This window comes from Sinohyriopsis cumingii, chromosome 9, assembly GCF_028554795.1.
Source record: "Sinohyriopsis cumingii isolate HCF-2022 chromosome 9, ASM2855479v2, whole genome shotgun sequence".
NCBI classification, from domain to species: Eukaryota; Metazoa; Mollusca; class Bivalvia; order Unionida; family Unionidae; genus Sinohyriopsis; species Sinohyriopsis cumingii.
Genome location: NC_142969.1, coordinates 13949758 through 13972468, shown reverse-complemented (window position 1 = coordinate 13972468; position 22711 = coordinate 13949758). Strand labels below are relative to the sequence as shown.

The following is a 22711-nucleotide window of genomic DNA, read 5'->3' as shown; positions in this document are numbered from 1 at the left end:
GGCGGCTTGTGAAGAATTTCTCTGCACACCACGCAGAGTGGACTATCAAATGGTCATAGTTTATGGCCCCTGCAATTATGTGCTTTAGAGGTTCACAGACAGAGAGGTGCTGATTTACCTAAATAGTTATCAGCAGATTAAAAAAACATTTTCAAATTCTAATGAAAACAATTTAACAAATATAACAGATCAAATTTTAGATTTTTTGTGGGGTTTTTTAAATGTAACTTTAACAATATTTTAGTCATATTGCTACGATGTCTGCAATGTGGCAGTTTATAGTGCTGTTAGATAATATTGACATAGTTGCAATGTCATGAAAACCGTATTAATACTATTGTAAAGGCGATTCCCAGCAACGCATTGAGGAGTGCATAAGAGCATGATGAGGAACATAAGTAGTCCTCATCATCAACTGCATCCAGTTCCATCTCCAGCCATCCTGACCTTGTCTTGCCACTGCATCCAGATGGCCTTGGACAAAAGAGGGAGGTCAATGGCACACAACCATTCCTCATTTTAAACCAAGTCATTGTGCAAGTCACTTGTTCATTTTCTCCCCAAAGTCCTGTGGCAACAGACGATGGAAAAAGCACCAGGTGTGGGTACACCAGCACCCATAGCCACAAATCTGCACCAGGCAGCTCAGGCCATGTGGTAGTTCTTCACTGACATCATGCATCAGTGGAGTCTGACAGCCCCCTGAGGAGCCCTTGTACTGCTCACCTCCATGGCATGAGGAAGGGTCTAGAAAAGGTGCCCAAAAAACTGCCTTCTCCATCTTTCCCTAAGAAGAAAGGGAATACTGTTTGACTGAAGTGTTCCTCACTGACTAAATAGACGAACTCATCCCTTTTTGGTTAATATAAAATATGTAAAATCAATCATCCTAAAGATGAGCATTTTTAATTATCTCAATATTCTGTTCAAGATAACCAAGTCTCAGTACTTAGTTGGGGGCCCCCCGAGTGGTCTAAAGCGCTAACCATTAATGATCAATGCCATCTCACTTCTGTCTGCGTGGGTCCGAGTCTAGGATTCGGCCAATGTGGGTATGTGAGAAAGCTTGCCAGCAGCTTCTCATGGGTCAATGGTTCTTCCTGGGGTTTTCCCAGGTTCTTCCTCCACCATTAATACCGGCCGCCATGCATAGCCTATCTTGTGCTGAAAAATGGCGTTAAACCCCACAACAACAACAACAATACTTAGTTGCAGTGTTTAGTCTCAATGAAAATTACTTTTCCTAATAAAAATATAATGCTAATGATCAACACAACTCGAAGAATATTTTGATTTCTCGTCACTTTGCCCTGATAGGTTACCATAGTCTGTCCTATGGAGAAGCACATTACTCATGCCTTAGATCTGGGTCTGTGCAGTTTGCTTGAGTAATCAGTAGTTGAACAAACAACACAGACCCTGATCTGCTGGTGCATTATTTTTCTTGTTGTACCTCATGATCAAACAAACTATGCTCTAATATGATATATTAGGCCCTTCCTCATGATATTTTGCACCTTACTGTCCCCGTTTAGCTGAAGCTTTTGTTAAAGTTAGAAAACAGTAATAAATTAAATAGTAAATGGAATCTATTCAAATACCTACCATACCATACTCCTTCAGTTTCAGCTTAAATATTTACAATATTAATATTCATAGAGACACCATTTAAGTTAAATCCCAAGAATGGCCATATAACAATGTTAACATGTATTTCTTTGCAAATACAATGACCTCTCCATTCCCAACAAATAAGACTATCCTTTATCAATAAGTGCATGTACACTACACGTAGTTAGGCAGCAAATGGTTTTGATCTCATGCTAGTTGACAATTTAAATTGCTGACATTTCTGTTGTGGACTACTGTCACTGTTTGAGAATCTTACACACATAAGCACCTGGCATTTCCTTACATAACATTGTACCATTTTCACAATACCTAATGGGTAGCTTCATTTCTGTATTGGTAGCCTCACTAATTTGATCAGGTCTGCCAAATCTTGTCCGCTAACAAGTGTTAGCTTGAATAACCCAATCACAGCTGTATCTTATTTAAATAGCATGTAAATAACACTGCAAAGCCATATCAGAGGTCTCGCTAGGATTTTACACTTACGAATCTAGGACTCCTATTCTGGTAAAAATCTAAGCCCCTCAGCTAAAGTTGCAGTCCCCTCCCATAAGCATATCGGGCATACCTGAAGTGGCTAAATGTCCAGATGAGAAGAACCAGTAGTTGTCATTAAGCTTACATTTCCAAATTCTTTACACCACTATCATATATCTCTTGTTCTGACCATTACAATCAGGCGGAATTTTGTCAATTTAACTGAATTTTGTCAATTTAAGGAAAGATCTCATTTTGAACAGTAAACTAGGCATCACACTTTCTTACACTTGGTTACTGTTCCATCTAAGCTATCAGTTCCATCAACTTTAGCACTCTTCTGGATCTCATTACATTACAGTCAAATTGCCATTCAACCCCAAAATACATATCCAAATTTGCTAACGGCATTTTGTACAAGTCTTGACATGCCTAGATTTTGAGATCATATGCACCATTTAGTGAGCTACACTAGGAAATGAACAAGATAATGAAAGCTAAAGTATCAGCACATTTTCCCACCATTCAGCAGCTCACCCAAGTCTTTGAACTTGCCGCCCAGCTACTGCGTCATGTTCTTTTGATGTACTCATATAATGAATGTACATCTGGGGGCCATTCAGCCACTGTCATTGTAAATATCAGCACAGCTAACATGATCAATTAATTGATCATCAGATCTCCCACTCAGCACGTGGATGAAGCAGGATTGGTAAGCCTTTGAATCTGCCATGTAAGCTATCGCGTGTGTATGGAGGAGACTTGTGTACGTGACTTTTTGCATCCCAGATGAAAAATCAGCATCAAAATATGCGGGATTAAGTGTTTCCAAGACCTCTGCATATGGTTCTTGGGACTATGGATATTGTAACTAAGCAAAACGAAATTGTTGACTCAGTGGTGTTAATTGAAAATGGAATATGGTATTGCCCTTGTACATGACAAGATAACATTGTAAGGTAATTAAACAATACAGTTTACAATCATCCTGAAACCTCTCTCATGTTGGGCATATTTTATTTGATCAGAAGGTGCAAGCAAAATGCAATGGAATACCTGTCTTTGTCATGGTTATTCATTTCTAACTTGTCATGTAATCAAATTTAAACAATGTTTATTATTAATGCTGATTTAACGCAAATGCATCTGATGTACATGAATTTAATACTGACAATTATGTAAATATTTTAAAACCCTACATTTTTCACACACAATCTCTACCTCAAAATGATAATTACTTTTCACACATTTTAGCTTACTTCTAGCGACGTATTTTTTTTACATATGAAAAATTACATAACATAATAAAGCAACTTGAATGACATCTATATAAAAGTCAATTCCTTGTACAAAACGAAACCCATATTTTCTGGTAAAAAAATATCAAACTACACACCTACAAATATTAGTCCTAACTGCATATAATAACATGGTTCCCACACTTTTCTAAATATAAATTTCAAGTTTTTTTCCGGATGAAATTAATTTTTTCAAAGTTAACATATGATCATTACTGAATGGAATCAAAAGAACATTTTGGATTATAAAACACTCATTTTCCGAATCTGAAGATGCTTCTTTTTCAGAATATATGTCAGATAAGATAATCATATACACAACCAACAACCACAAAATGAGTCACACGAAACAAATTTGACTATATTCCTGTAAACTGGCATTTAAAGCCATTTCAATGTACAGAATAAAAATTCTAACTTTGCTGATCTGCATTATGTTGCTACGTGGAAACAACATAATGAACATAACTTATTTTGTTTCCTTTCAGACCTTTAATTCCAAAGACTTCTAGAGCAATGCTATACAAAGTAAACATTTCCTATTACAGTATGAAAAAAAACCCACAATAAACACAAAGTATAAGAATCTTGTCTTGTAACAAACAAAGTTCACCCTGAATTTATGTGTGCCCAAAAAATCTCAAAGAAGATTATACAACCAACCTGAACCCTTTAAGACAATTTGGTAAATAATTCCATCATTTAAAGACATTTACAAAAGGGTTGATTTAAATTCTGACAAAAGACCTTCAAAATTATATTGCTCTATAAACAAGTACTGATTTCTCTGTAAAATCAACTTGTCTTTCAGTAGTTCAATAAACCAGTCCAAAAAACCTGTATTGATACATGGGCTTTTATCGTTTCTTAATAGATAATAAAAGGAACAACAACTTCCCATTTCACCTGCATTCTATTTAAGATATGAAACTAATGCTTCCAGCTACATATCACTAATAGATTCGCATCAAAGTTCCGCTCCAAGATTCAAAATCTTTCTAATCCGGGTTTCCTAAGAATATTCCTACTCCATTTTTCACATTTGAACATTTAGGATAGATTATGGGTTCAGAGCAATTACATAAAAAAAAAAATTGGAATCTGCCGCCACCGTAAGATAGCTTACCAGGTGGCCTAGCAAATTTGAACTATGTTATATCGACCTATACCTGCATGAAATCGACAGGAAAATAATTTATTTTCTCAAAAATGCAAGTATTATAATGGTTATGTCTTTAATCTACTGAAAGACTAGACGAAACTTGGCATAGATGAAACCTGACCCGGTACTCGCCATTTGCTTTAATAGTCACATGACTTTACAAGTCTCAAACAATGACATCGTAAGTCCAATAGTCACGTGATAACAACAAACTCTTTTTTAATGTCATTGTACAAAATTTCAATTATATTAAATGAAAGTCTGATACTTTTTGTAAAAACCAGAAAGAATATATCATTCTTAAAGTATTTATTTCGAGAACTACAACAAAAACTTGGCCAGTCAGATTCATCAAGCAGAGTAGTCTGGTTCCCTGCGTGAGAGAGCCCATGTCAATGTGGTAGTCACATGATACAAGAAAACTCCAGAAGTTGGTCTCAGAATAAATAGAGAATTTTGTGCTCTTTCATTTTTGTATTTTTATTACCAGTATACGACTTTCATTTTTTTCTATAACATTTGAAAATGACGGTTGTGAGATTCTGTGTGCTCGTGTGACGGGCAATCAAAATCGTTAGTACCAGCTCAAATTTCATCAATGCATTAGTTTTATCGTCTTTCAGCCGATTAAAGACATAATGACTTTAAATCTTGCAATTTCTGAGAAGAAAAAAATTTTCATATCGATTTCATGCAGGTTTAGCTCAACTTAACAACATTTAAGTTTCCTAGCCAATCCACAAAGCGGCTATGCTTTAACGCCACCAGGTTGGCCTCTTGTGATGCTAGATTGGTTTTCATACCTTCCATATAAAAAATATATGGATATCAAACTGTCTATGAAACAAAAAGTCTAACAGATGAATTTAATCCACTGAGCGTTTGGATTGTCTCAAGAAATTTATGGCAAGCATCCAAACGATCCATACTGCAACCTCCTAAAATTCTGATTAGAACTCAATAAACTTAACTCACGATCAGTTATGATACAGTTCCGCAAATTGTTTCGGGCGTCACGTTGTGGAGGAAAATTCCCCCGACTTTCGTCAATATTTGTAAAATTGAAGGACTTTTCACGGTCGGGTGAAAAAAATGATCATTTCTCCAGACTTTTTCCCCGGTATCATGGGAACCCTGTAATACTTGTAACTCACTATCAGTCCTGATAACGTAAAGTATCAAACAAGTTTACAGATTCACCCTGGGCCTATCACGGTATCGATGGTGATTATTTAATCAGATGAGTAACCAATATATGTGAATTAATTTGGGATTTTTACCAATAGCAATCACTAAAATACAGAAATATATGGCGATATTTTGGGCACCCTGCTGGAAATTTAATGATCGAATATTCCATCATAAATTTCTACACAATCAATTTGTTTAAATATTTAAAAATGGTTGTCTATCATTTCAAACTATCCCAGGCAATGGATTTTTGTACCCCAAGGATGGTGGTCAACTGGGTTGGAGTAAGGAGGAGGCTGATGCAGTAACAAACTTTTTCAGATGCTTGATGGGATTGATGTAATGACTTTGATGGTCTACTCTGAAATAACACAAACAAAAAAATTCTAAAAACTTGTGGGTACAAAACAGGATGGGGAAGTGTGTGTGTGTGTCAAAGTGCCCTCTTAAAGCGGGTTATGGGAACACTTACTAGGTTATTAAAGAGCACTAATAAATTACAACTTTTTAAACAAGTCTTGTATTTGATTCATTGGAATCCTGATGTGCAATTTCATTTAGAACATAAATTTTCTATCAAAGAGCTATGCATCCAGTAACAGGGTAAGCACGTTTTTAAATATGACTTGGTCAAGTGAAGATCTATTGGATTTACTTCAATTTCGAGTTGCATTAATGAAGAAATCATTTTTTTTTTCTAAAGTTTTCTGACTTATACAGTAGTTCAGTAGTCTTGTTTGACTTATACAATAGTTCAGTAGTCTTGTTTTGCAGAGTTTTGTGCCCCTTAAGGCCCAAAGATGCTGAAAAATGTTTTATTACTCTACACACAGTATTTGTAATCTTCTTGATTTTACAAACATTGTCTGCATTTATTCATTAACGTCTGGCCAAAATGTGTACATATATATATTCTATTGGACTAATTTGTTCAACATTTGTCATCCACTTTGGTTACCAGTTAAACAACTTTCAAGCCCATTTATTCTCAAAGAATTTCAAGATTTCTCTTCGGTCTAAGCTGGTATTTCCAAATATGCAAAGAAATAAATCTGGAAAATACATGTAACCTGGCAAAGGCTATTTACCAATTTACATCAATAAATACGTGATTTAAAAAAATGTTTTATAAATATATTTGTTAGTGATGCACATGTACGAAAGTAGCTAGTTCAAAGGAAAATGGACCAAAAGCTTTTCTAATCTGGTGATCCGCATTCGTTATTACAGAGAATTAGTGAAAAAGATTTTATGTAATTCAAAGCAACTGATTTTCAGCAAGAAATATAAAAATACAGACACTGCATTATTTAAAGAATGTTGGCAAGAACCAAGCATTTATAAACAACTTTTGATACGACCCCTCAATGCCTATAATGGGGGGGTATGTGCCCATTCAAGTTTGTGTGGGAATGTGTGCGAATTCATTTGTATTTTAACATTTATTTCGCAAAATTCTTTTCATCCATGACGCTTGACGCGAAGGTTTTTCTCGTTCGGTACGAAATGTATATACCACGATATCGATTATTCAACACAAACACGGGTCAGAAAGTGCAATATAATCTACGCGTATTTCTGATCTTTCTCGGTGCTCTTATTCAACCTAAATAGTGTCTAGTAATGATAAATATGATGATTAGCATCATTTTGAAAGAAGAGGTTCCACGGAAAGTCCGAAATGAAAGAAAAGGTCACAAAAATGTGTAATGAACAGGTGAAATGGCGTCATTTCTAAGAAACACGACCCATGTGACTGATGCAGGACGACGAGATAAAATAATGAAAGAAGCTGGATACACTGTAAGTCTTTGTCCCATATCTTGAATTAGGCTGGCAGCCAGTTGTCTATAGGAAAGTTCTTTGTCGGTATCTATCCCACTTTTTCGGCTGGGGGTGTTCATAAGTTGAGCCTTTGTAAAGATCCATCTGTCCCCCGCCATTTATTCAGCACCGAGACGAACAGACAGATATGAATCTACGCATGCTTCATATTAACGCTCAATGCTGATCGAAGATTTGATTGGTTCCTTTAAGCAGAAGCAATCAATTCATATTTATGTAAATCAAGTTATTTTTTAAATAGGAATACTGTTTATGTATTTTACTGATTTATGTTTAAGAAAGGTATTGTCAATCGATTTTTATATCGTTTTATAACTATGAGGTAATTTCACTCGCAGAATCAAATGTGTCTGACCTACTTTGGAAGTAGCTGCCATGTCTTTTCAGACGAGGGATTTTGCCTTGTAAATTAATATATGTGCCAGCATTCCGCATTAATAGGTAACAGATTTGTTAAATGTATGAACACTGTGTAATTTGTCGTATATAAGTCAAGATCAACGCGCATTCTTACGTTTATCTTACTGTAATTTCCTTACAGCGAGACCTCTCGTTATCGTTGATACTACTTCTTGCCAGCAGACATACTTGGTAGGGGAATATCTCAAAACGGTAGTGTAAGGTGAATGGGTTCACTCCACTATTTTATCATACAACTTTGTAACAACTTGGGATTATGTGCATTTTGCATTGTATATTAATGGGGGAAAACAATATTTGTCATCTCTGAAAATTTTATATCTACAGTGATTTTGCCACGCCTGCGAATCAAAAGCAAGGCAAAGGGTATACAGATAACTGCCAAATGATAATTCATTTTTATCACACCAGCACATTTTCTATCAGATGATATGGGCCACTGGAATACCTGAGATATTATTTGGTGGGGAAATGAAAATGGTATCAGTAGAGAAATTATGTGAGCTTTATGGTCTGAATTTTTTTGTGCCTTATGCTATGTGGGCTACGTGACTGGTATTACTTGAGAGAATACCGATTTATTTTATGACCACTGTTTTTTTCCCCCCAGTTTTTTAATGATAAACTAGCGTTTCATTGTTTCATCAGTGTTACCTGTGTTTTCCTTATGTGCCTCTTTTCCCAGCATCTCAGCTCTTTTATTTTAGTTTTGCCTCATCCAGATAAATGTAGTGAATCATTTTTCAGTGTTCATGTAATGATATTCCTGTCTCATCCAGATCTCCCATTAATACATCATTTATTCATATACGTTGGAAATTGCCATGGTGCTTTTGTTTGTAGGACAACTATTTTACATCATGTTGCCACACCATTTGATCTTGGGCCAAGTTTCATCTGACCCTTCCCTTCCCATAAATGTCAAAGTATCTAAAATGGATTGGGAGTGGGAGTGGACAGAGAAAATTCCATTTGATTTTCAACCATGTTGAAGGCAGACACGAAGACATTATATGGGCCTATGTTAAGGATCTTATTAAATGGAAATTCGCAACATATTTAAGAGTTTCAGACAATTTGACATAAATTTTAATGCTTCTTGGTAACATTCTGATGTAGAAAGAAAAGTACCATTATCTCATATGGTTAAGAAAAAAATGACCTTAAACCATTGAAAATTCAGAACTTTCAAAAGATGCAATGAAAATTTACCTGCAAATACTACATTACGTTAATACTTGGAACATGTTCATATTGTGTTAGATTGAGTTTTGCTCATGTGATACCATCAAAGTATTGCCAAGCAAGCCTAACTGCCTTTTGAGTTTTAACCCTTTACCTCATGTAAGTGATATAACAATTCTGCTGCTTTATTATGGATGCACTATTGGATGCCTCCATCTTATTATCATACAAGCGCATTTGGACGCCAGTGCACCATTAGCGTTGAAGCTTATTTTGATACAGTAATTGTCAGCCATTTTGATTGGTTTGCACAGTGTCACCTTCACTTCAGAGAAAACACTATTAGAAACTACATGCAGAGGTAAATGACCATTACACTATGTCACATGGTAGCTATTTAAGTTATGGTTATAATCTGCTATTTGAAGTAAGTGGGTCAGATTCCACTTTCCAAATGAAGGTAACAGATTTGGTTCAGCACTTTCTTGAGTTTGGGTGATTAGAATTATGACTTCAGTAACTTGGATATAGTCTCAGATATCAATGTAAGCAACACTGATTTTGTTAATATATCAAATTTTCACAATTTAATGATATAGACAATGAACTCGCTGGTACATTTAATGGTTGATAAAAGACAGCTACTGTTGGACACACAGTTTCATTGACTTGAACGAGTTCTCACAAGGATTTAAAGCATATCAAAATTGTCTTTCATGAAAAATAATTGTACAGCTAATAAAATCAGATTTTGCTGTTAAACATTTATATTAATAACAAATATTGACAAAAAGGTTAAACATGGTTAAAAATTTATTGAACTTGACACACTACAATGCTGTAAATTTTACAAGCAGACCTGTTCACATAGTCATTTAAGTACAAGTTGCTCTATTTATAGCATACTACATGGTGGCCTTGACAGGTGTATATAAACAGCTTACACAGCAGCAGATGCTATGATGCAAAGCAAGGGCATCCAACCTTTTATGGCTGTGGGCCAAGAGATAAAAATGCTTAAGGCTGTTGGCCAGGTGAGAAGGAACGGTTCCCTATCACTAATTATGCATGTTAATTAAATTACATATTTTCAAAAGATTGCCAACATAACTGCAGGCCACACAGTGTCGAGGACTGTGCTACATCTGAGAAAAGGGTTAAGTGATTATCTTTTATTATTCATTTGCATGATGGCATAATATAATGCATTTTCACTGTTCAACATTTCATTGTATTCCCAGAAGGAATTTCAAATAGCTATTTACTTTCTCACCCTCCTTCACTAACTGTAATATAAAATTTTCCTTGATTTTGTGTCTTACGAGATCAAAGACTTTAGGGATAGAAGGCTATGCTATGAACTATACAAGTAACCAAAATCTAAAAGCCCTATTATCACCCCACTCCTTGCACAGATTCATTGTTGTTTTTCCTTTTCACATTTGTCTTATTTGTTCATTTCTGAACTAGACAAGTAAACAACAGCAAAAAGCAATAATCTAATAAATATTGTTTTTGCGTAAACATGAAGTTAGTTGAAATGAGTTGGAATAATGTTAACAATCTTTAACATAAAAGTAATTATAACATGAGCATTCAACCATTAAACATCCCAGCTAACCTCCCCCCTTTTGTGGTTTTCTCGATGTCCAGTAGGGATGGGATCAACCTTTTTGGAGGTCCCTCAGCAATTCGCTTCTTCACTGTTAGTGCAGTCAGTGTTTTTGGACCCCATTATGCGTGACTTGTTGAGGGAGATGTGTTCTTGCTAAATTATTAAATTTAGAAAATGGGTCTCTCTCTCTCATTGTCTGACATCATTAACTGGTATTCCATTTTCTAACACCCATACCATAAGTTTATTGTCAAAAAGCTTACAAGAGAAGAAAGCTCTTCATTTTTACAATATTGGATAAATAGTCCTTAATGCATTTATTTTTTGGGAGCTGTTTTTGTTTCATATTAAGGCCTTGTTTTTTAAATGAGAAGAAAACAGTAATAGCAATTTCTGCTACTGACACTTTTAAAAAGAACACTTCTATTTAAAACAAGAACAAAAATTATATTACTAATTTTGTTTTATAATATTAATTTTTGAATCTTCTGTAATGGAAAATATAAACTGCAGCAAAATTGAGTGATCTGATTCTGCACGATCAAAGTCCCTCGGGTGGTATGATTCTCTCTCCCACCTCGGAAGCAGGAGATTGTGAGTTCAAACCCCAACCGAGTCATACCATAGACTTACAAAAATGGTACTAACAACTGCCTCGCTATGTACTCAGTATTAAGAGGTTCGTGTTAGTACTGGTCAGCCTAGTGTCAGGATAATGTGACTGGGTGGGATGCCATGGTACATGTTTGCAGCATGATGCCCCAGTGCTAGACATCACTATAAACTGCCACACTGCGGACATCATAGCAATATGACTGAAAAATTGTTAAAACTACGATAAAAATCCTAATCACACACACTCTCCCACCAGTATCAGAAAACTTTAAAATATTGAACTTGATACCAAGAAATCTACAGGACTTAGATTGGTCCAAACTCATAAAAATATCCACCTTGGCTATTTCAGATAGCATAACATTTGTAATCAATTTGGTGCCTAAGTGGTTAGAGCATCTTCGGATGTGGGAGATCGCATGTTCTAACCCTGGCTGAGTCATACCATTGACTTACAAAAAAATGGTGCTAGTAGCTGCCTTGCTAGTTTAGTGTTAGGACTGGTCAACCTGGTTTCAGGATTATGTGACTGAGTGGAACATAATGCTGCATGTCATTGCTAGGCATCACTATAAACTGCCACACTGCAGACATAATAGCGATATAACTGATTTTTTTTTTTAAAGCTACGATAAAAATCTAAGTTACACACACACACACACACACAAATAAGGTAAATACTTCCTATTCCCAAATCAGCAAAAGTAATGCCTTTTTACAAATTGGGTTCTAAGGATGATCCTGATAACTATAGACTAATCTTGATACTAACAAAGTTGTCCCAATTGGTTGAAAAACATGTCTATGACTTGTTCATGACATATTTAACCAAACACTTGCTGTTACACTCTAACCAATCAGGCTTTAGACAGAAACTTTGATGTGAGACTGCCTTGATCTCCCTAACTGACAAATGGGTTTAAGCACTTGATAAGGGTAGAATAATAGGATCTGTATTTGTAGATTTCAGAAAAGCATTTCTCATGGTGGATCAGGATATCCTTTGGATGAAACTGAAAATCTACCAATGTGATGAAAGCAGAGTTAGATGGTTTACTTCATACTTAAATGAGAGAACACAACATGTTTATGTAAATGATGTTCTGTCTGAATCTGGAATAATTAGATATGGATTCAGACAGAACATCATTGAGGCTCAATTCTAGGTCTCCTACTATTTATATTATTTATTAATGACCTTCCATTTTTGCTGGGGGATTCAGTTTCATATACAGATCTCTATGCAGACAAGAACATTATCATACATCCAAAACACAAAGTGTGAACTGGAAATCTCATAACATGATGTCCTGAACAACTGTTGCACGTGCAGTGGCATGATAGTGAATGCTAGTGAAACTAAAATGTTATTATCTCAGCATGGAAAAAAGAACAAATTTTGATAGTGATGAACTATGTCTAATATGGAAGGATACAAATTTGCAAATTGTTTGTCATGATATCCACTGACTGCTGCTGACTGGCTTTCTCGCATACCCTTGTTGACCAAGCCAAGACTCAAACCCACACTGATATAGGTGAGATGGTGTCAGAGATCTGTAAAGGAAATACCTTGGACAACTTGGCTTCACTGGACTTCAGATTGCATATGCTTGGCTATATAGTTCTTTTGTTTGTTTTTGGCTACTTAATTATATATTTTTTGCAAAAACTGCAGAAAATAGGGTATGAAGGAAGAGAAGTTTATTATCACTTAAATACATATGTTAATACATGTGTTAAAAAAAATTCTTAATTCTTTTTTATTGAATTGCTCCATAGACTGCAAATTTTCAGTCTAGTTAATTTACTTTGATGTCAGCATTTTGTATGACTGATGTGATAAACTGGTAGAACAAAAGTGCAGAAATTTGTGTGGGTTTTCTGGGCAACAAACTGTGGTCATCAGGTTGCCCAGCAAATTTTTCTGCTTGCCCAGTTAATTACCTCAGTTACTTCCACGGCTGCTATAATAAAAAGAATTAAACAACTTCTGTCATGTATATGCAGTCCTTACTTGTAACTCACCATCAGTCCGGCTAATGGAAATGTTCACACATTTTGAGACTCTTATTTAATCTGCTTGAGATCAGCAAATAAAAGATAATTGAACAATTTTTGTATGGTGTCTTGATGCACTTCCTGTTGGCCATCCCTGACCAGGAATTTGTCCATATTTTATGCCTGACCATTAGTTTACATCATTACAGCTCACATTATCATTAATCTGATACTATTTATATCATGTCTGTAGAGTAATTGTAAACTTTTCATGTGGGATTTTCTTAATTGATTTAATCTTGAGCTCGTATAGAATGCAGACTCAGTTGTTGGTTTGATAATACTGGTCATATTCTGGTCATACTGGACAGAAACCAGAGAGTGCCCATTTCTTCAACAGACCAGTGAGAAAGCATAATGTTTGATCTCAGACAGTTACTATGGTAAATATGCTGCTACCATTATGTTGGTGTGTTGAGAAAAGATGGAAAATGGATTTTTCTACATCAGAGAAGGAATGAACAAAGAAAATATTGTCTATGCTGACTTAAATGTTTTACATGTGAAATTGTTCAGTAGGTATCATGAGTAACCAACAGAGTTGACACGTTAAGTGTCAGCAGCAGAGGGGGTGAACAGACCGAAACTAAAATAGTACTGAATAGACAAAAACAGTTTCGGTTTACTTATTTCAACGATAAACCTTTCCATGACGACCACAGAATAAAAAAAAAATATCCCTGAACGTCGAATAATTTCTCTCGGAGAGACTCTTCGACGACCGGGGAAATGCAATAACATCCGCGCGCTGACGTTCTTGGTTTACTTCAATAAATCTGAAACTATTCCCCCGCGGGTCATCATTGACACGGTCGGTCGGTCCAGCCCCCCCCCCCCCCCCTCTGCTGCTCTACGAAATGAGTTTCCAAGGAAAAACATTTTTATGTTAACCATACAATGTATCAAGTCCGATACGGTATCGTGTCCGCGGGTCGTGTAAATTTATTGTCACAAATCCGTGCGGGGTTTTTTGAGCGTGAATAAAGAAATTCTTAAACTTATTAATATCCATATTGCCGCTACACCAGGTTTGATGAATATTTCTCAACGTGTGAACATCAACTCCATTAAACACAGCAAGAAGATTACAGTTATCCCTGATTACTTTTGGTATTTGTGTGTAACGTTGAGTAACATAAATGACATCGGTGTTTTTATGACGACCCCGGGAAAATATTCTTGCAGGATTTTTTTGCTTGTCCAGCATCACATCATCATACACTACTAGGTTATTTATTTCTCCGTTAAGGTCTTCAACGCTGGGAGCTTCTTCGATATCAGTGATAAATTCAACTACTTCCTCGCCGTCTTCACTCAGCGCTTTTGCTCTCTCATTAAAATCTTTTATAACATTATAGCATCGCTGATCATCTACAGATGGTGCTACCAAATACAGCTTATCCCACTTCATCCACTTCATTATCATGTTCAACAGCAGTTGCGTTTTACCCGATCCTGACGGTCCTATGATGATCATTCTGATAGAGTTTGGTAGCACTGAATTATGCTTAACTGGCTCCTTTCTTCGCGTCGCAGAAAAGTCTGTAATTTCCATTTGTATATAAGGAATAATAATTATGGATCTATATTGTGTGAAGTGTAAGGCACGAACCCCTACGAATGATCTAACAACCATTACAACAAAAAATAACAGACAAGCACTTTCTGGTAAGTGTGCGCGATGTGGCACAAAAAAATTTAGATTTCAAAAAAAAAACGAGAATTTAGCGGAGGTGACATTGCAGCCAAACTTGGAAAGCTCCCCGGAACTCCCTGGGCAAAGTATCCCGGAGAAAAACATCTCCCAGGATATAATTACTGCGGTCCAGGGACCCGACTAGATATCAGACTTGATGAACAATCTAAACCAAAACAGGGAGAGTATCCGATAAACGCTATCGACGCAGCGTGTCACATACATGATGTTGCTTATCGAAGTAAAGATCTACAAGACAGGCATATCGCGGATGTGAAATTAATTCATGCACTAAGCGCCATAAAAAATAAATCATTTAAGGAGTCACTCGCTAATTGGTTAGTAAGATCAGCGATGAAATCTAAATTAGCATTAGGCGCTGGATAATTAATAACAATGGAAGCGATTTATTATTCCCCAATCGGATACTGGAGAGGTAACTCAGCAATTGATAAACTCGCCAACGCGGCATCAGTAACACGCGAGGTCGCCAAAAAATGGCTGTCAAAACAAGCAATATGGCAAATCTACTTACCACCACCTCGACAAATCAACTTTGCACATTTTGATGTTAGTACCCCCAATGAAGTTCATCAGGCTGACATACTATTCCTGCCTCATGATACTGTCCGTAGAAAAACATACAAATACGCGCTAACAGTAGTTGATGTTGCTAGTAGATACAAAGAAGCAGAACCGTTAGCGACTAAAACAGCCGCTGAAGTTGCCTCTGCGTTTAAACGAATTTATCAGCGAGGACCTCTAAACTGGCCACGATTATTACAAGTTGATCCTGGCAAGGAATTTCAGGGCGCGGTATCATCGTTGACAAAGCAGCATAACGTTACCATACGACGAGGACATACTGAAATTCATCGGGATCAGGCAATTGTTGAGCGATTTAATAGAACACTCGCTGAGAGATTATTCGGATACCAGTACGCGAGGGAATTCATTTACGATACGAGATCTCGTGAATGGGTTGCAAGACTGCCAAACGTGATAGCCGCGCTGAATAATGAAATTACCAGAACAACAAACATGAGACCTGTAAATGCAATCACAAAAAAATATATACCCGGCGTCAGTACACGCGGACATGTTTCAACGCAGCCAGGAGCGTCCCCACTGCTGAGTAATGTCACCGTTAGGTATTTATACGAACCAGGCGAACTCGAAGGAGGAAAAAAAAGAGCAACCGATCCCACATGGAGTGTTACTACACATAAGATATCCAGCATAACCAGATCAACTGGGAGAAACGCAATCTACAGATTAGATTCGACTGCTCCTCAGCGTGGATTCACACGCGAGCAACTTCAGGTGATTCCCACGGATACACAATTACCACCCCGATCACTTCAATGATTCAGCAACCCCCCTGCGTCGGTTACACTCAAGACAGGTCAACATCACATTTTCACGTGTATGACCGCGACTGCTATCTATTCTATCTACGGTAAATTGTCTTGGGTCGTTTTTCGAATACTGCCACAGCAATAAACAATTACAACTCGCACAGTGATTATTCTGCTGTTGTCGTAATTGTATTATAAATTCAGCATCCAAACTTTGTTTGGGATCAAACTCTCTACCATTTTTTTTGTCGCTCTGTTTGTAACCGGCTAATTTCTTTCTTATTGTGTCATCAGCGATTGATCTGTTGATGCTGTCGTTGATAACATCATCTAATACAATTCTTTGTAACTGAGCTATCCTTCTTACTCTTGACACGGCTAAATAAACTAAATTTGACCACTCGATGCGATCATCAACAATCCAAACTGTTGTATCTGAAATAGTTAGTCCCTGCGAACTGTGGATGGTCATAGCGTATCCTAGCGTCCACGGGGATTTGCTCATTTTCAGTGCCTGTTCGACAGCATCAACATCAACGATAACAATATCATTCAATACTAAATTCTGTTTCTCCACCCCCGACGCAGTCAGGCGTCCTGGAATATCAACATCAATATTCTGCAATCGCGTATCAGCTGGTCTATAACACAACGGCACTCCCAACATGGAAAATTTCTTCTGATGTAACTGAAATAACTGCTGCTGAAGTGTGTCCCTGACTATCTTTCTACTTGCCACAATTAAATCACCTGGTTTCCACGTTTCCCAAAAGTCGCTCAACGAAGTCTCTGGAATTATTTCACGCATTATCTCACACTGGACTTTATTGGTTTGTAGCCTGATCAACGCCTTAAACTCTTTCAGCGTTTCATCGAGTGATCTGTGATCGTTAGTTATTTCCTCATAATAATCTACAAAAGTTTTCAGCCACGTGTGTGGAGATTCACCTGTAAATGGCGGTGGTTGACCATGATCGCCGCACATCACCACTGCGGTATTTTTCTTTAGCAACCAATCCAGAAACTGTTTTAATATATCTAACGGCACAGTGTCTATCTCATCCCAGATTATTTTCTCGGGAATATATTTCGTCCCCATTCGTTCAGGTGTCCACGTGCCGCCGCTGTATTTGAAAAAACTGTGATACGTGCACGCGTTAACATCCCGTTGTCTCATCTCCCTGGCAAGTCTATGTGTGGGAGTTAGCACGACCAAGTCAGAACCGCGAAATAATTCAATCGCCCGAGTTGTCTTACCAGAACCACCAGGTCCGTTCAGATAAACTGTTTTGTGTCTTGTAACAGGATCGTGCACCGGCGGCAACAACGAAACCGTCGAAGATATTTCTGCGCTGCGATACTCATCCTCGATTACAACGTCAGCTGATTCACAATATCCTTGTAACATTTCATCCTTTATTCTCCACGAGCCCCACGATGTATCATCCGATATAACATTATCCAACAGCGCTAAGTGTTTTTTACTAATATAAAATGAATCCGTTGCAACTCTCACTGCGACAACAGGGAATCTATTAATCATCGACAACAAATTTATGGATACATAAGCTAGCATCGAAGATCTTAAATGTGTGTACTGAGATGATTCTCCGTCGATATAACTAAAAACAGTCCCTAGCTTTTCCCCGTTTGACAGAAACACATCTTCGCGGTTACAGAGTATGTTGTTCGTGGCTGCATCAGCGACAACAAGATCCAATTCAGCCTTGTCCATGATTAATCGACTGTGATGTTGTTTATGATCATACGCTCCACCTTGAGTGAATTTCCCTATTATTCTTCGTCCTAGATCTTTTGCTGTGCTTTCGTCATTTTTAAGTTTATTTTCAAGTACTTCAGGAGCTTTCTTGATGATATCGTCGATAGAAGTTTCTGGATATTCTCGTGACCAATCTTCGATGACTTCTTCTAACGTAACCGGCGTTGGAGTTGGCAACCAAACTTCGGTTTGACGACAATAACATATAATCGCTTCGCTGACCGTCAGCGACAACAGTATTCGACTGTCAAGCATGTATCGCAATAACACTATCGGTGCCCATCGCTTCTCAACGAAATGTCTGCCAAACCAAACATAACACACAGGATGTAAATCCTTAGCGAATTTAAACGACGACACACAAGCAAATCCGGTCAAGTCAAAATCGGGTAAAACACCGTTGACAGCTACTCTTGTCATGGTATTGCCAGCGTGGCCAAATCGTTTAAAATATTCGCTGCATTCTCCACGCCCAAGGAAACTTCCTGGATAACACGCCGTCATGTCCACGGATATCATACCGCGGTGATCATACTGAGTATTCCACAAACCGCCGTGTCCGTATTCGACACAGCTCTGCTGGATATCAGCAAGAAAACTTTTCGGAGTTGGTCTCCATGAATTTCGTTCCCGGGCTACATGCGCGACAACACCCGGGACAGTAAAACAGTGTGTCAGTAACGTATCAGTGTTGCCAGCATGATATTTTTCTGCGAGTTTTTTCATTTCCTGCTGTAACGCCATTGTTCTGTATATTTCCCCGTTGGGTCTCACAAACTGATCATATTCTCCATCTTCGCTACTTCTGAATAACCACACAGACACTGGATCGGTTTTACTTATCTGATAAATAAAATCAAACATGCTCCCAGAATTGCTTTGCAATTCCGGATAATACTTCACAACACGGTCTCGCGGGAATATCCTAACCGAGTCAGTCCAGGCGTGACTGTTATGATCGATAATAGTTATTGGTGTTCCACGGGAATTGTATTTACACTCATACAATACCTCACCGGTTAACGATGAAACCGTTATAGGAAATTTTAGTAATCGCTCTAGCTCAGCAACATCATTTATTGACGCTCCTTTATCCGCTACTCGTGTCGCCCACGCTGTTATTTTAGTTTGTCTTAGCGGTGTTAGGCCGTTTCCTCGCATTGCATTTTTAAAATGTTCCATTACTCGCTCAGCTACACAATTCATCCTTGACTCTGTCAACGGCGACACCTTCATCGGTTTGAGTTTATCAACGCGTGGTTTCTTCATCGGATAAATTCCATAAACAACTGCGGTCACAGGATACGCTCTGGCATAATATGGTATATCAATCCCAACAAGTACTCCCGGTTTTGAGTCTTTACTTAACAGAACGGTTTTTCCACGAACGCCTCTGGCATCAAGAACAGGGTCTAGTTTGTCTCTGATAATCCACGTTCCCTCGCCGACTCCAACAATAAATTTTATCTGTACGAAATATCTTCTATCGTCGAGATACCCAATTATGTTACGCGCGATTGTATCGTTCATGGTAGCATCAATGATACGGTCACGAGAAATGCTTTGCATTTCCCGAGAAACGCTCGCGTTTCCGAGGATAATTTTATACGAAGACCACGTGTGTGCGGCACCATCACGACAAAACTCTTCTTTGGCATTCTTGATAACACCAATTACCTCTGCTAACTCTCTTCGTCGTGGATCAGCGGTTAACCGGTCAAGATCGAATCTAGAACCTGATATGGGTTTTATTCTGGATAGTCTTTCAAAACCCATTATTATAATTAAGACAAATATTTAAATAGACAAATATATTATATGATGAACCAATGCAAGTGGATCAAACTAAATTCATCAGCGCCGTGTAGCAAACCCTGCAGAGGCGAATACTGTGGACAACATGCTCAACAGGTCCGCGGTGGGAGTCTAGGACCGATACCGTGTATCAGATGCGGCATTGGAGTACGAGGAAAAACGCAATTATGTTCAGCGTGTGGGGGAAAACGCTATCGAGAACTAAAACGGTATTATGATAAAAAAAATCCAGACTGTGATAACGCTCTCTCGGAGCGTGATTACATAAATAAGTTTTCAGACAAATTATGAATTAGACAAATGATTTGCTTATAGTATAATGAATCAAGAATTCGTCCGACATCCAACTATTCCAAATTATGAGGCAAACCGAGATGGCATAGTACGACACTGCACGCGAAGACGACCAGTTGGTGGAGTTGATAATGGTGGTTATTCAAGATTTACTGCCACGTGCGGAAAGAGGTATTTATGTCATCGTTTTATTTACGAATGTTTCTTTGGAGTGATCCCTAAGGGTTTTGTCATTGATCACATTAACGGTAACATACTTGATAACTCTATAAACAATCATCGCGTGGTCACTCAGAGCAAGAACTGCCTACTGGGTAACACAGGGCGTTGTAAAACAGTTGCAAGAAGAGCTATTAAATCTATAAACGCAATTACAGGTGAAGAAATTGTATTCCAGTCAATAAACGCCGCCGGTAGGTATTTCGGTATTTGTCCACCTTCTGTACAGCATGTCGCAGATGGGATCTACAAAACAGCATTTTCAAAGAAGCTCAAACAGAAGATTTCATTCTGTTATATAACTCTTATCGTTGACACAAACGACGATGACTCCTCCGAGAGTGTGTAACGCTTTGCAGAGTTGTCGTTGCTGGTCAGAGGATTTGCTCCCCCTAAGAAAGCCACCTTGATAAAATATTTTATCGAGTTCATAACATGTAATCATTTATTTACCGTAGAATATATATTTTTTTACAAACAATATCCTCGTTTTACTGAATATATCCGACTGTTTTGCTCTTCTGTGCTTGTTATATGACCGCGCTTAAGAAAACATACAATTAAAATATTTTAAACAAGTCCCGCCCACTGCTAGAGCGAATTTCCAACTCGCAAGTAACAGTTGGGTTATATACGAAATCGCTCCCTAAGACCTTTGGGTCGATCGAAAGTCAGCACGCGCAAGCAAAACCATAAATTTAATCCGCCAATGGCGGGTGTCTTTTGTGCACCATCCAATGGTCGATTCAATGGATGGTTTTGCTCTGCTGCTGACCGTAGAAAATGACCCACCTGTGTATGTTTGTGTCGTCATAGGATAAGGTCTTAGGATAAGTTAGGATAAGATTACATGTTCATTGTGCCTTTACTTGCTGTCATACTCGAATCAGAGGTAAAGGTTGTCTGTTCTGTACCGTCTCTTAGGATAAGATTACATGTTCATTGTACCTTTGCTTGCTGTGATACTCGAATCAGAGGTAAAGGTTGTTTGTGTTGTCAAATAAATGTTTGCCGGGCCTGCTAGAGAACTCGATCCTAGAAGCCAGGGCTGTCTCGTCTTGTAAATAAATGTGCCTCTGAGTCACTTGGCAGTCAGAGGGGTCCGTCCTTAGGATAAGTTACGTGTTATATGTTTGTCCTTGTCAATTCACTAAACACGTCTTCTTGAGCCTATAGAACGTTATTTGACGATCTAGAGGCTCTTGCAGGGGATAAAGTGTTTGGTGTTACATGTTGTATTGTCATGTCGGAAGCAGTCCTCGTGGGGTTCTAGAACGTTATTTGACGATCTAGGCCCTTGCAGGGGATAAATGTTTCCGACTGTCTCGTTTTGTTTTGGAAAGCTAGCGTTTTTTATGCAAAGTGTTTGTATTAAAAATATAAAAATATATAATAATATGAATCACGAAAATATAAATACCATACTTGTTGAAATTAAAGAATTACAACAGCGAGGTTTTAATATTTTACTAGACACTGAAACAATTATGTCAGATTTTGAATCCTTGAATGAGCTATCACGCTTGGGGAAGAACAATCTCCCTGCTCGTTATAGGTTCATTAAGGGTTTGCAAGATCGTGTTTACAGATCACTTGCCGGGATAACTGAAAATCAGGTATCTGAATTTATTCCACTGTGCCGTGCAGTTGAGAAGATTCGTCTTGGATTGTCACAAGAGTATGAGACTCGAAAATTAATTAGCACCAGGGTGAGACGGTTAAAAGGTTATATAAAGAATCTAGACACGGAAATGCCTTGCATTTCTGACAAAAATACTAGTGTTTCTGACTACGAGGCCGACAAGGAAGTATAAACCTAGCATAGCGTGTGACTCACAGCACAAAGTGAAAGTAGAACCTGAGAACGCTAGCGCCCCCCCGCTTGGAGTGTAAAGCACATTTCCACGGGTAAAAAAAAAAGTGTATTATTTTTTTTGCCCTTGGAAACTCAAAGAGTTTCTCAAGTGAAGGGCGCTTTCAGATTTTCAGGATTTGCTTAAGCGTTTCAACATCAATACAGGAATGAGAATAGTTCATAATCTGTTCTC

At 37.8% G+C, this 22711-nt stretch overlaps 2 protein-coding genes across 3 annotated transcripts in view; one reads left to right on the top strand and one right to left on the bottom strand.

The window, feature by feature from the left end:
- The window catches only part of LOC149791301 (uncharacterized), a 49519-nt gene extending 41350 nt beyond the window's left edge, over positions 1 to 8169 (bottom strand). The window contains exon 1 of one of the 2 annotated variants that reach the window (XM_089969831.1): positions 8120 to 8169. Coding sequence is in view for 1 of the 2 variants with exons in the window: in XM_089969830.1 (XP_089825956.1) it covers positions 7561 to 7703 (143 nt within the window). In the remaining variant the exon portion in view is untranslated. Of the gene's footprint in view, positions 1 to 7560; positions 7720 to 8119 lie in introns of those variants that run through there. The other variant, XM_089969830.1, reaches the window with a different exon arrangement.
- Positions 7927 to 22711, top strand: part of LOC149791300 (KAT8 regulatory NSL complex subunit 2-like) — a 79292-nt gene continuing 64507 nt past the window's right edge. Inside the window, exon 1 of the mRNA XM_089969834.1 lies at positions 7927 to 8046. The gene's annotated coding sequence lies outside the window, so the exon portion shown is untranslated. The remainder of the gene's footprint in view (positions 8047 to 22711) is intronic.